At 35.1% G+C, this 11,308-nt stretch overlaps 1 protein-coding gene across 2 annotated transcripts; it reads left to right on the top strand.

The window, feature by feature from the left end:
- The first annotated feature begins 1,756 nt into the window (after positions 1 to 1,756).
- Positions 1,757 to 9,735, top strand: PDK (pyruvate dehydrogenase kinase). 2 transcript variants are annotated; one of them, XR_016050312.1, is made up of 6 exons: positions 1,757 to 2,355; positions 3,073 to 3,331; positions 4,234 to 4,414; positions 5,205 to 5,352; positions 8,925 to 9,148; positions 9,432 to 9,735. XR_016050312.1 is itself a non-coding variant. In XM_006840259.4 (6 exons), exons 1-6 carry the CDS (start codon positions 2,086 to 2,088, stop codon positions 9,491 to 9,493), a joined length of 1,128 nt encoding a protein of 375 aa, XP_006840322.2. In that variant the 5' UTR covers positions 1,757 to 2,085; the 3' UTR covers positions 9,494 to 9,735. The 2 variants fall into 2 exon arrangements, 1 of the variants encoding a protein (XP_006840322.2); XM_006840259.4 differs by having other exon boundaries at positions 8,941 to 9,148.
- The last annotated feature ends 1,573 nt before the right edge of the window (positions 9,736 to 11,308 follow it).

Genomic DNA, 11,308 nt, shown 5'->3' with positions numbered 1-11,308 from the left:
TAAAAGAACAGATCCCTTATACTTTAGGGAAAAAATAAATAAATAAAAAAAACCACAATAAATAAAACCCACCAAAACAACTCTCTTCCACTTTTTTTCATCTCCTCCCTAGTTTCTCTCTCTTCATCTCCCTATTCTCTCTCTTTCTTCATGTCTCTCTAATTTCCTAACAATTTTCAACTTTCTTATTTATCTCTAATTTCCTAACAACTTTTAACTCTTCCTTATTTATCTCTCTTTTAGGCTTTATCCAACTTAAAATCCTCAATCTCTATTTGGATCTCCTTAAATATATATAAGTAAATTTCTCAAATCCATCAAAGTAGGAAACTTAAATCCCTTTGCACAATATTCCCAAAAACAAGTCATGCACGAACTCATATTGAAACTCATGCCCCCACCTTATCTAAGCACACTTCCTAAAAAAAAACTCAAAAACATAATAAACATATCATTTTGAAAATTTCTACATCATAATGTCACATGCTAGCTCTCATATCTTAATCGACGGGGCATGCATAAATTTTTATCTGTATCACAATGTCACAAGCTAGCTCTTAATCTTTTATTTTTATTCTACAAATCAATTTGAAGCAAAATCCCGGGCATGATAGATCTGACAGGGGTGCACGTCATAAAAATAAAAATAAGATATTTTAGATAATACGATTTACCAAAGTACCACTGAAAATTATATGGGTATTTTGGTTATTTATTTTAATATAAAGTAATTGGGCAAAAGCTATGATGATGATGATTTTTACTAAAAATATTTGTTTTTTTATTTTTTTGCAAGTTCGTCCAAATTTTATAATGGGACATCCAAAATTTCATAAAAAATGTCTTATAGAAAAAATAAAAATCAAAACAGTATTTAGTATGATATTGGGGTATGAACCATCGTAGCCATTCGTTTCGGATCGAACCAGTAAGAAGTGAGGTCATGTATATCATATATGTTGTTGAGTCACGTAGGTTATACGGTCATGAGTTGGACTGGCTGCTATATAATATTAATAAATATTTTAAATAAGGGAAAAGTTTATATAGAGTTGAGGTTCTAAACAATCAAATTCGAACCTACCTAAAAAATTTCACCAAAAGAGGTTTTTTTTTATGCCAAAATATCATCAAATTGATCATCTCGACATCAAGAAACATGGACATAAGAAAAAAAAATGGATTTAAAGTTTTGAAAATAGTATATTTTACAATGTATTTTTGGACCGTCAATTTTCAAAATTTTCAAATGTTCATATGTCGATCAATACTATGTTTGAAGCTTTAAACTTTATAAATAAAAATGAAAATATATTTGAAGGCTATCACAATGATTGTCAATATTAAAACTACATTTCTTGATTAGGTAGGCTATAATTCGATTGTTTAGAGCCTAGGCTCTATACAAACCTCACCCTTTAATAAATTCCCCTTAAAAGAAACCATAAAGCCAAAAGATTATAAAAGGAAGGCAGCCTACCATAAAAAAGAAGGCCGCTTACATGGCTGAGTACCTTGTGTCATGACTTCCTTTGACACTTTAGCCCAACACACGTGATCCAGCACACACGTGCATGAGAATCCAACCTCAATATTCCACTCTCTCTCTCTCCAGGGAACCCAAAAGGATTTTGGATTACAGTGAGAGATTAATATAAGGGGAAGGCTTTGTTTTAGAGAGAGATTAAGAGGAAGAGAGAAAGAGATTGCATGTGTAGGATTTTGGTTTACAGAGAGATTAAGAGGGAAGAGAAAAGGATTGGGAGCCTGCTTTAACCACCCAAGACCTGTGTTATAGAGAGAGAAGGGAGAGTAGGAAACAAGGGAGAAAATCGCTAGAGAGAGAAAGAGAGAGTCTTGCCTCCCACAATTTGCCATTGCCCCACTGGTTCATGGTTATTAACAATGGATACTCTTTATTGAAAACCCACAAATTTCTGCAAAATTTACACATATTCTTCCACGTGGTTAGCCCATGTCAGCACCATTTTCTCTCTTTTTCATTTTCTTCACAGTACATAGACGTAAATAAAGTCTCTCTCTCTACCCCTCCATTGAGGAGGCCAGAGGTTGAGGTGGGTCTTAATGTTATGCTCTGTAGAAGTCATGGCGGCTAAGAAAATGTCAGAGTCTTTTTCTAGGGCATTGATTGAAGAAGTGCAGAGATGGAGCGAAATGAAGCAAACAGGGGTGAGTTTGAAGTATATGATGGACTTTGGGTCTAGACCAACACAGAGAAACTTGCTTATTGCTGCTCAGTTTCTTCACAAGGAGCTTGCCATAAGAATTGCTCACAGAGCTCAAGAATTGGAGAACCTTCCTTATGGTTTATCTGAGAAACCAGCGATTTTGAAGGTGAGTTTTTTCGAAGCTTTTCTGTTTTGCTATAAGCTCTGGATGTGATATTTGCTGCGTGATTGCAGAATTCGGGTTTTGTTTACAGGTTTTATGTTCCTTTTTGGGGGATTCTTTTGGGTTCCTCTTTTATGGGTTTCATGGGTTATTCATTTTTGTGTTTATCCTGAGTTTCTTCAATCATTTATTTCTGGATCTTCATGAATATTGAGAATTGTTTATTTATGGGCCTTTTCTGAGATCCTTTGACTCAGTGCGCTTAGTTTTTGTGTTCTTTGTTTATCACTTGGAGGCCTCTTGGTTTAGTACTTTTTTAATGGATTCCTTTCATTCTTTATCCACTCTACTTTGCAAGTCATACTTTTTATAATGGTAGGTTATTGTGTCTTTTCAGTTCGAGCTTTCTAAAATATTATTCTTTCACCAGCGAATCATTGTTAATTTTGCCTGGTTTCTAGTACTGGTTCCTGGGGTCCTTGTTTATGGGTGTTTGGGGTCATTGATATCACCATTGCAGGTTTTTTAGTGGGTCATTTATTTTGATGTGTTTTATATGCAATTGTTTTTATTTGCATATTCAATTATTTCTTCTAGGTCCATTCTATTTCCTTTAACTTTCTATTTCGAATTTGATTTGTTTTCCTGTTTTTGTTGTTTTAGTGGTTTGAACTTTGAACTTGTCTGCTTTCTCTCTAAAGTGGTCTTTTGTTTGGTTAGGTTCGGGATTGGTACTTGGATTCATTTCGTGATCTTCGAATGTTTTCTGAGATTAAAGATTCAGAAGATGAAATTGCTTTCACTCAAATGATAAACAGAATCAAAGTGAGGCACAATAATGTTGTCCCTGCAATGGCTTTGGGGGTTCAGCAGTTGAAGCAAGACCTAGGCCGGAAGATTGTTCCCGGGGATCTACCTGAAATTCATCAGTTTCTCGACCGTTTTTACATGTCGAGAATTGGGATTCGCATGCTCATAGGTTCAGTTACACAATTTTTATTATCACTGTTCCAGTTCTATTGGTTGATTTATTTTTTCTGCTTAATTGCAAGATATTCTATGCTTGTTCAAAATTTTACTACTGTTCCAGTTCTATTGGTTGATTTATTTTTACTGCTTGATTGCAAGATATTATATGCTTGTTCAAAATTTTACTACTGTTCTGAATACACTGATCCTAGTGAATATTTGAGTTCATGTTTCTAAGAGTTGCTTGTTAGTGTTCATTGATTGGATCTCTAAAGATATATTGGTAGTGAAGGCATGTAAACAGTTCTGAATTAATGGTTAAAGGGGACCAAGGCAAACATGTCCTAGAAAATGACTAAAATAATAGAAGGCCTATAATCAACTCCAAACTAATGCCTCTCATTCTTATAGAAATCATCAGGATGAATGATATGTACAATAGAGTTTTTTTTTTTCCTTATGTTTTGTGACGCTTCGAAATAGTGATCGATGGTTAAGATTTTTTCACCAAGAAATATCATTTTGAATCGTCTGATTTTGTTGTACGACCTGTTTTGTTTGGTCTTGACTTTGAAGGCCTTGGGTGGAATTTTAGTTGTGGATATATTCCTTTTTTAGTTTTGAGTTTATTTCTATTTTGGAGGTTTGCAGGGGAAAGTTTGTCATGAAGAGTCCCATATGTTGGCTGCCACAGACACAGAATTTTACTTCATTAAAAAAGAAATTAATAATTTAAATTTTATAGGAAGGTATTTTAATAAAAATAATCAATACAAAAGTCATTGTAAAAGAGAATGTAAAATATTTTCTCTTTTTTTTTTTTCTTATAGTTAAAAGTGATTATAGATTTTCATGGGAATTACAATTTGATAACTATGACTGATTGAGAACTTTTCTCTTGGTGAAAAACAGGGCAACATGTGGGTCTACATGATCCCAATCGTGAACCTGGACGTGTAGGTCAGATAGATACTCGCATGTCTCCATTGAAAGTAGCTCGAAATGCCATTGATGATGCTCGTGTTATCTGTATGCGTGAATATGGGAGTGCGCCAGAAGTTGAGGTTTTCGGGGATCCTGATTTTACATTCCCGTATGTGTTTCCTTGTATATGTACATTTTTTCTTTCCTCTTTTGATGTGTTACATAACTTATCTCTTTACTTTCATAACAGCATCCTCAAATTTAAAGATTTATTTTGTTCCCGGTTAATTTTAAACTTTGCTAGATGGGACAACTTAAAGGCTGATGGACAGAATGCCATAGGAATTTATTTCTGGTGGTCAGTAATTTGGGACCTGAAACCTTGACCATTGGGCCTTTGGCTGTCGCGCACTAACAGCTATGTCAGGAGAAATTTCTGGTGGTCAGTAATTTGGGACCTGAAACCTTGACCATTGGGCCTTTGGCTGTCGTGCACTAACGGCTATGTCAGGAGACTGAAATGTGTCCCATTGATTAGCTAGCTCCTATTTGGAAGGATGCTATTTTTAACCGCTGCAGTTTCTATTCCTGCTAATAGTTTAGCACAATCTTTGTTGCTACTGTGAGGTCCTGAAGCACAAGGAGACTTTACTCGTTGGTGTCAATTAGTTGTCTGTGGACTTCTGTTGCTCTCCATGGTGCTCTTATATTTTTTAAAGTAAAGTATATATGCATGTCTTATGTGTATGTATTGGTTATGCTCTTACATTATTGGTTGATCATGCCATTGAGGTTTTCTTTTCTCCTTTTTGGTTTTTTTGGAATTGGACATGCTGGGTTCTAGATGATTGATATTCTTATTATTCTTACATACTGAATAATTATAATATATTTGTGCTTTAGTTTGTTCGTTTCAAGTAACATTTTAATATTTGGTGTTTCACATGTTCTTGTGTCAGGTATGTCCCATCACATTTGCATCTCATGGTGTTTGAATTAGTTAAGAATTCTTTACGAGCCGTTGAAGAGCGTTTTATGAATTCAGATAAAGTTGCACCTCCAATTAGAATCATAGTTGCGGATGGAATTGAAGACGTTACAATAAAGGTACTCCTTGAATTTCAATTATGTAGTTTTTTATATGTGTGAAGTCCATAATCCATATCATCTTTAGGCGATGGCTTTTATATTCTATAAACAGTTTTGTTTCATAATTACTATTTCGGGGTTGAAACTTCTTTTCAGACTAGTTTAGGAAGTTTCACCAATTTCCATATGTATGATTTTTATTGGATTAGGTAGAATCGACTAATCATGAATAAAATAAAATTGATCACGAGTCTAATATTTTCGTTGAGTAACTTGAGTTTATAAATATGGTCACACTTCTTATCAATCTATGGAAAGATAATGATCTTACTTTAATTACAAAAGAAAATGTTGTCAAACTTGATTCCTTCTGGCTCCGTACATGAGATTACTTTAGATAAGTTTGTATACCTTTTGATCTTTTTAAACCTTAGGTCTCTATTCTCGTAGATAACAAACCTCCAGTTACACCACCATTAGATTCTTACTCGATTTCGTTACATAATAGTCAGTCATTGTGTTTTTGTTTTTACTGGAGTTTTGTATGGAAGGATATTAGCTTTTGTCATTGAGAATGAGGTCAGATGGTAGTTTTTGTTCGCTTTCTGGTGTTTGGAGACTTTGATCATTCATTTTGCCTGGCATCAGGGCTCTGGTTTATAATCCTAATTTAAGATAATGGGATTGTTATTTTTAGGAAATTTGGGTGATTGTACTGTTCTTCATCCTTCAGGGGGAATTCCTGGTTGACATAATGGATAATTTGTTCCAAGTTTTCCAAAATTTGAAACTCTTTTAAAGTGTTTTCTTTCCTTTTATGAATTTGAATCCTCCAAATAGCTCGTTCGAATATCTTGAGCTTGACCATTTGGATTTTTTTTTTGAAGCTTGAAAATAATGATCCACTAACATTAGTGCTAAGAGAATGGAACCCAGGGAGGTCAAGCCTCATCAAATATGAAAATACATGCCCCATCCCATAGGCCTGGTATCTAAGATTACCGCCCAATTGTCCAAAATGGCTCCTAGGAACCTCTTTTAAGAGTCTCTCAGTTGGAACTCTCCCAGTCCTCACTAACTGAAAACGTGTTGAGACTTGTCATAATCTGGTTTTCTTCATTATTTTATGCAGTGGAGCACAGGATACATGGGGAAAGTTAGCCATGCTATTCCTTTCAATGACTATGGAAATACCACTCATTGGTGCATGTTACCATACTGCCACCAACTTTTCATAAGTGATGGTGGCAAAATCCCGGCTATTACTACACAACCATTTTCAATGGCCTACAATATCTTCCAACTCTCTCCACAATTATCCTTTCTAGCTTGGATTTATTAGAATGACAGACAGCATCGAGGAGCAAAGTTGCATTGTTTTCAACTATTTTCATTTCAATGATTACCCAACACCACCTATATGTCTAATGTTTGCCTAGAAATTCCACATAATCCAAACTACCCCAATGATCATTGTGGCATCTAAACCTTGTGACTGATCTTTGCCTTATATCTATTGCTTTTGATAGGGCTGAGGTGATTATATTTGGTTTTCTCAGGACAATCAAAATATCCACCCTTTGATAGCTTGGAACTCTTGATTTTTCCAAATTCCTATTTAAATCTCGACACGTTAGTTTCTTGTGCTACTTGCCTTCTACCCTTGAACTGCCAACCTTCACTCCTCTATGGATTCATGGCCCTCAGTCAACTTCTATAGCGGATTTAGCCTAGTTGTCAATTTCCTGGATCTTCCCTTTTTATAAAGCCTCCCTAGTATCGACGAACTCATTCTTTTTCTTTTAGATGTTTCTCTAGTTCTTGCTGGTTTCGTTATCCATGCTAATTCATCATATCTCATATTTCAGAGACATATTTTATTATTTATTTTTTATATTTACTGTTTAAGAAAGATACATTCAGGAACTTTCATGACACCTGCTGCCCGAGTTACTGCTGACTTCACACCCAATGTTTCTATTGTATTTTTCTGGACTGTCCTCAAGCAAGGTCCAGAAAAATGTTTCGTGGTTTATGTTGGTTTATTTTGAGCACTGTTGGTTTTCTCAGACAGCCAAATAAATTACAAGCAGCAGTATCTTGCTGCTGCATTTTGTTTATTACTTTTCTAGTAACTAGATTGACACCAAAAAAGACATGGTATTCTTTATAAAACTGCTGGGTGACAGGCATCTAACCCAAGTGGCATCTGTGTATCTCAAAATTGAAGTCATAAAAAGGGTAGGATGTGAATTCTGGGGGTACAGACACTCTTTTCTCAAGTTCACGGAGAAATTAGGGAGAGAAATGGGATTCTGATTTTCTCTCCAATTTGATTTGTTTCTTGTGTGATTCTTTCTTTCGATTGTTAGCATTTTTGCAGATGAAGACTATAGGATGGATCGAAAATGAAATGTTTGAGCTTGAAATATTACTGAGAATATTAGGCTTGGTTCAGATTTTGTTCTGTTTTTGCAAAATTTCGCATAATTTTGGGTATATTGCTTTTTTCCTATTTTAGACTCTAAAGTTCATGACAAATTTTCTAAACTTTTCTTACCCATTTCCCTGGAGGATCAAAAACTTTAAAGGTTTTGGAGTTTGGGATTGTTGCTGTTGTTCACACTGCGACTTGTTCACTTCGTTTATATCACGACCAATTATTATAGCATTCATGTGGGTTATTCGACCTTTGGAAAATCAAACGGCCTGCATTGGGTTTAGCCATTTAGGAATAATCAGTAAATCCAGTGTGGGGCGCTGAAGGTTTGATCCTTTTGTTCCAGGACGAATAGCTTCTTATCATATATATTGGAAATGTTAGCAGGTCTATTCCATCTTAGCATCCCCCAACCCCTGTTGTCTTGGATGATCCCTGTAGGTTTATGATGAGGTTCAAAATGGTAGTATTTTGCATTAGGGATTTATTGTTGGCTCATCACTTGCTACCCATTAGCTGGGTGCTTGGTTCATGCATGCCTGGCATGTTGTCAAATTGTGCAGGGTTTGGCAATGGTCTGACAAAGCTGCATTCTTTACTTGTTTAAGTATTTCTTGATGCCACCATTCAATACATGGAGCAATGCATGTGCACCAGTGAAAACAGTTGGTTTGTTTATTAAAAGTTTGTTTGTTTGTTTATTTTGATGGCTGATTCATGTGCATTTGCTCAGAGGGTGAGAGACACATAAACACTTGTGGTATACTAATGGTCATTCTTCTCTTAATTTGTTTTACTCACTTTTCCTCCATGAAATTTAGTTTTTAATGCTGGAGGGGGCCTAAAAGACCACATATTTTCTGTGAACTTTAAGTTTGTGATGGCTGTTTCCGTTCATTCTTCACAACTATATAAAGTGAAATGCTATTATCATGTTACTAGTCAATTAAGTACTGATTTGAGAGCTTCTAAGTACTCATCTGTCGAATATGAGCTTTGTCGGAATATCCACCCTAGTAGCACAACAACATTGAATAGCTTTATATTTGTTAGTTTAGTTGTAGAGTACTGGTCAACTACGTAAATGAACAGAATACATTTAGCTATCTCAAACTCAGTAATTTGTGTGATTTCCACTTGTGAATTTTAGTTTTCCTTGTGCCAAGATCTCAGATGAAGGAGGTGGAATACCTAGAAGCGGTCTTCCCAAGATATTCACATATTTATACAGCACTGCACGGTCCCCATTGGAAGAGGACATGAACACTACTAGTGGAGCGACTATGGCCGGATATGGGTACGGGCTCCCTATAAGCCGCTTGTATGCAAGATATTTTGGGGGTGACCTGCAAATCATATCGATGGAAGGATATGGTACGTAAGCCTATGCACGACACATAGCTTTCATGCAAGTGTCACAACATAGAAAAGTCATAAAGAATTCAATACATGCACTGAAGTTATTGACTGCGTTCGTTGCATCACGTGTGTGGGTGTGTTTAATACTACATTCTGGTATTGTTTTTGCATTACCATATGAGTGATATGCGTAACATGTGCATGAATCGTCATAATGCATTCATGCTTGCACACATGTATCTGCTGATATGTGCCATCAATCCAATACATAAATTCTGATTTGGAATCTCTAATGCAGGTACTGATGCATACCTACATTTGTCCAGACTTGGGGATTCTCAAGAGCCTCTCCCTGATTAGGTTGCAGACACTAGGTTTCTCGTCCGCGCACAACTCTTGGACGAAAGGTAATTAGTCAGATGAAACACTGTTAACTGATTGCTTATTGATAAATAACTCCCCCCGAAAATGTAAGATTCTTGGACAAAAATTGCTATTTGCCATGAAGAGGACTCACATTTGTATCACAAAACAAAGGTAGTTATCTTATAAGATGTTTAAGCGCTGTCTGGTGCTTCTTTGAGCGTGTTTACGTAAACAAATGGTGATATAATTGTCAGCTTCTTGTTCGGCACATGCATTCAAGTACAATTGAGCATGAGAAGAAAACATGCATTTATGCAACTTGGCTAGGGATTTGAGCAAGAGAGTGACGTTCATACGATCTTCTTCTGTCCAAAAAGTAACTTTAAAATACAAAATGTATTATGTAATAACTCCTAGGTTCCTGCCTGCTGTCAAAAGTGTCAATGTGCTGGAGGGACCAAACCGAGTTTTACAGTTAGATCTTTAAGGGCACGTTTGGTTCGCGTGAAATAGTTTTCTTGTAGGAAATTAATTTTTTAAGAAATAGATTTCTTAGATTTAGATTTAGATTTCCTATTTTTTTTCCCATATTTGGTAATACTATCTAGATTTTCTATGAAATTGGTTTCTTTCGTTTGGTAATCTATTTGAGAATTTGCCTTCTTAGAATATGGAATGTAAGCTATTTTTTTGCTAAAAATCCAATCTCTCTCTCTCTAAAACCCATTATCTCTTTAAAAACCCAATCTCTTTTTCTCTATCTAAAAACCTATATTATCTCTCTAGAAATCCAATCTTTTTTGCCTTGTTTTTAAAATCTATTATCTTTTTCTCACTAAAAATCTATTCTCTTTCTAGAAACCAAATCTCTCTTTCTCTTTCTAAAAACTCTTTCACTTTATCTTTCTAAAAACCCAATCTACCTCTAAAAAACCATTTATCTAGTCACTCGATCTCTCTAAAAATCCATTCTCTCTATAAATCCAATCTCTCTCTCTCCCTTTCTAAAATTCTATTATCTCTTTCTTTCTTTAAAACTCATTTTCTTTCTCTTTAAAAACTGATTCCACAATCTTTTTTTCTTTTTCTAAAAACCCATTCTGTCTCTCTCTCTAAAAACTTATTCTCTCTAAAAACCAAATTTTCTTTTTCTCTAAAAACCTATTTTCTGTCTAAAAGATCATTTTCACTCTTTAAAAATCTATTCTCTCTCTAAAAACTCAATCTCTATCTCTCTAAAAACCCATTCTCACTCTGGTCTATTTTCTCTGTAAAAACACATTTTCTTTAAAAACCTAATCGATCTCTAAAAACCAATTCTTTCTAGAAACCCAACCCAATCTCTCTTTCTCTCTCTACAACCCATATCTCTCTAAAAACCCAACATTTATTTCTCTTTCTAAAAACCCATCATTTCTTTCTCTCTCTGGAAACCCAAATCTCTCTTTAAAAACCCATTCTCTCGCTTTAGAAATCCAATCTCTTTTTAAAACCCACCTTATGGAAACTCTATCTCTCTCTCTCTATCTTAAATCCCATTATTTCTTTCCCTATCAAAAAATCTAATTTATCTTTCTCTTTAAAAACCCATTCTCTCTCTAGAAACCCAATCTCTATTTCTCTCTAACAATCCATTCTCTTTCTAAAAACCCAATTCCTCTTGCTTTCTCTAAAACCCATTCTCTGTCTCTAGAAACTCAAACTCTCTCTAAAAACTCGTTCTCTCTAAAAATTCACTCTCTTTAGAAATCCAATCAGTCTTTATCTATCTAAAAACCCCCCACTCTAAAAATCGAATCTCTTTCTCTC

This window comes from Amborella trichopoda, chromosome 2 (genome assembly GCF_054954075.1).
Source record: "Amborella trichopoda isolate Santa Cruz 75 chromosome 2, AtrichopodaSantaCruz75HAP2 v2.0, whole genome shotgun sequence".
NCBI lineage: Eukaryota > Viridiplantae > Streptophyta > Magnoliopsida > Amborellales > Amborellaceae > Amborella > Amborella trichopoda.
The sequence above is the reverse complement of the archived record's forward strand: the minus strand, read 5'-3'. Positions and strand labels throughout refer to the sequence as shown.

Excerpts from the sequence above, each read along its gene's own strand:
- PDK (XM_006840259.4), top strand. The coding sequence starts at position 2,086 with ATGTTATGCTCTGTAGAAGTCATGGCGGCTAAGAAAATGTCAGAGTCT. Across the intron at positions 3,332-4,233 it reads TGGGATTCGCATGCTCATAG|GGCAACATGTGGGTCTACAT; the intron begins GTTCAGTTACAC and ends GGTGAAAAACAG. Across the intron at positions 5,353-8,940 it reads TTGAAGACGTTACAATAAAG|ATCTCAGATGAAGGAGGTGG; the intron begins GTACTCCTTGAA and ends CCTTGTGCCAAG.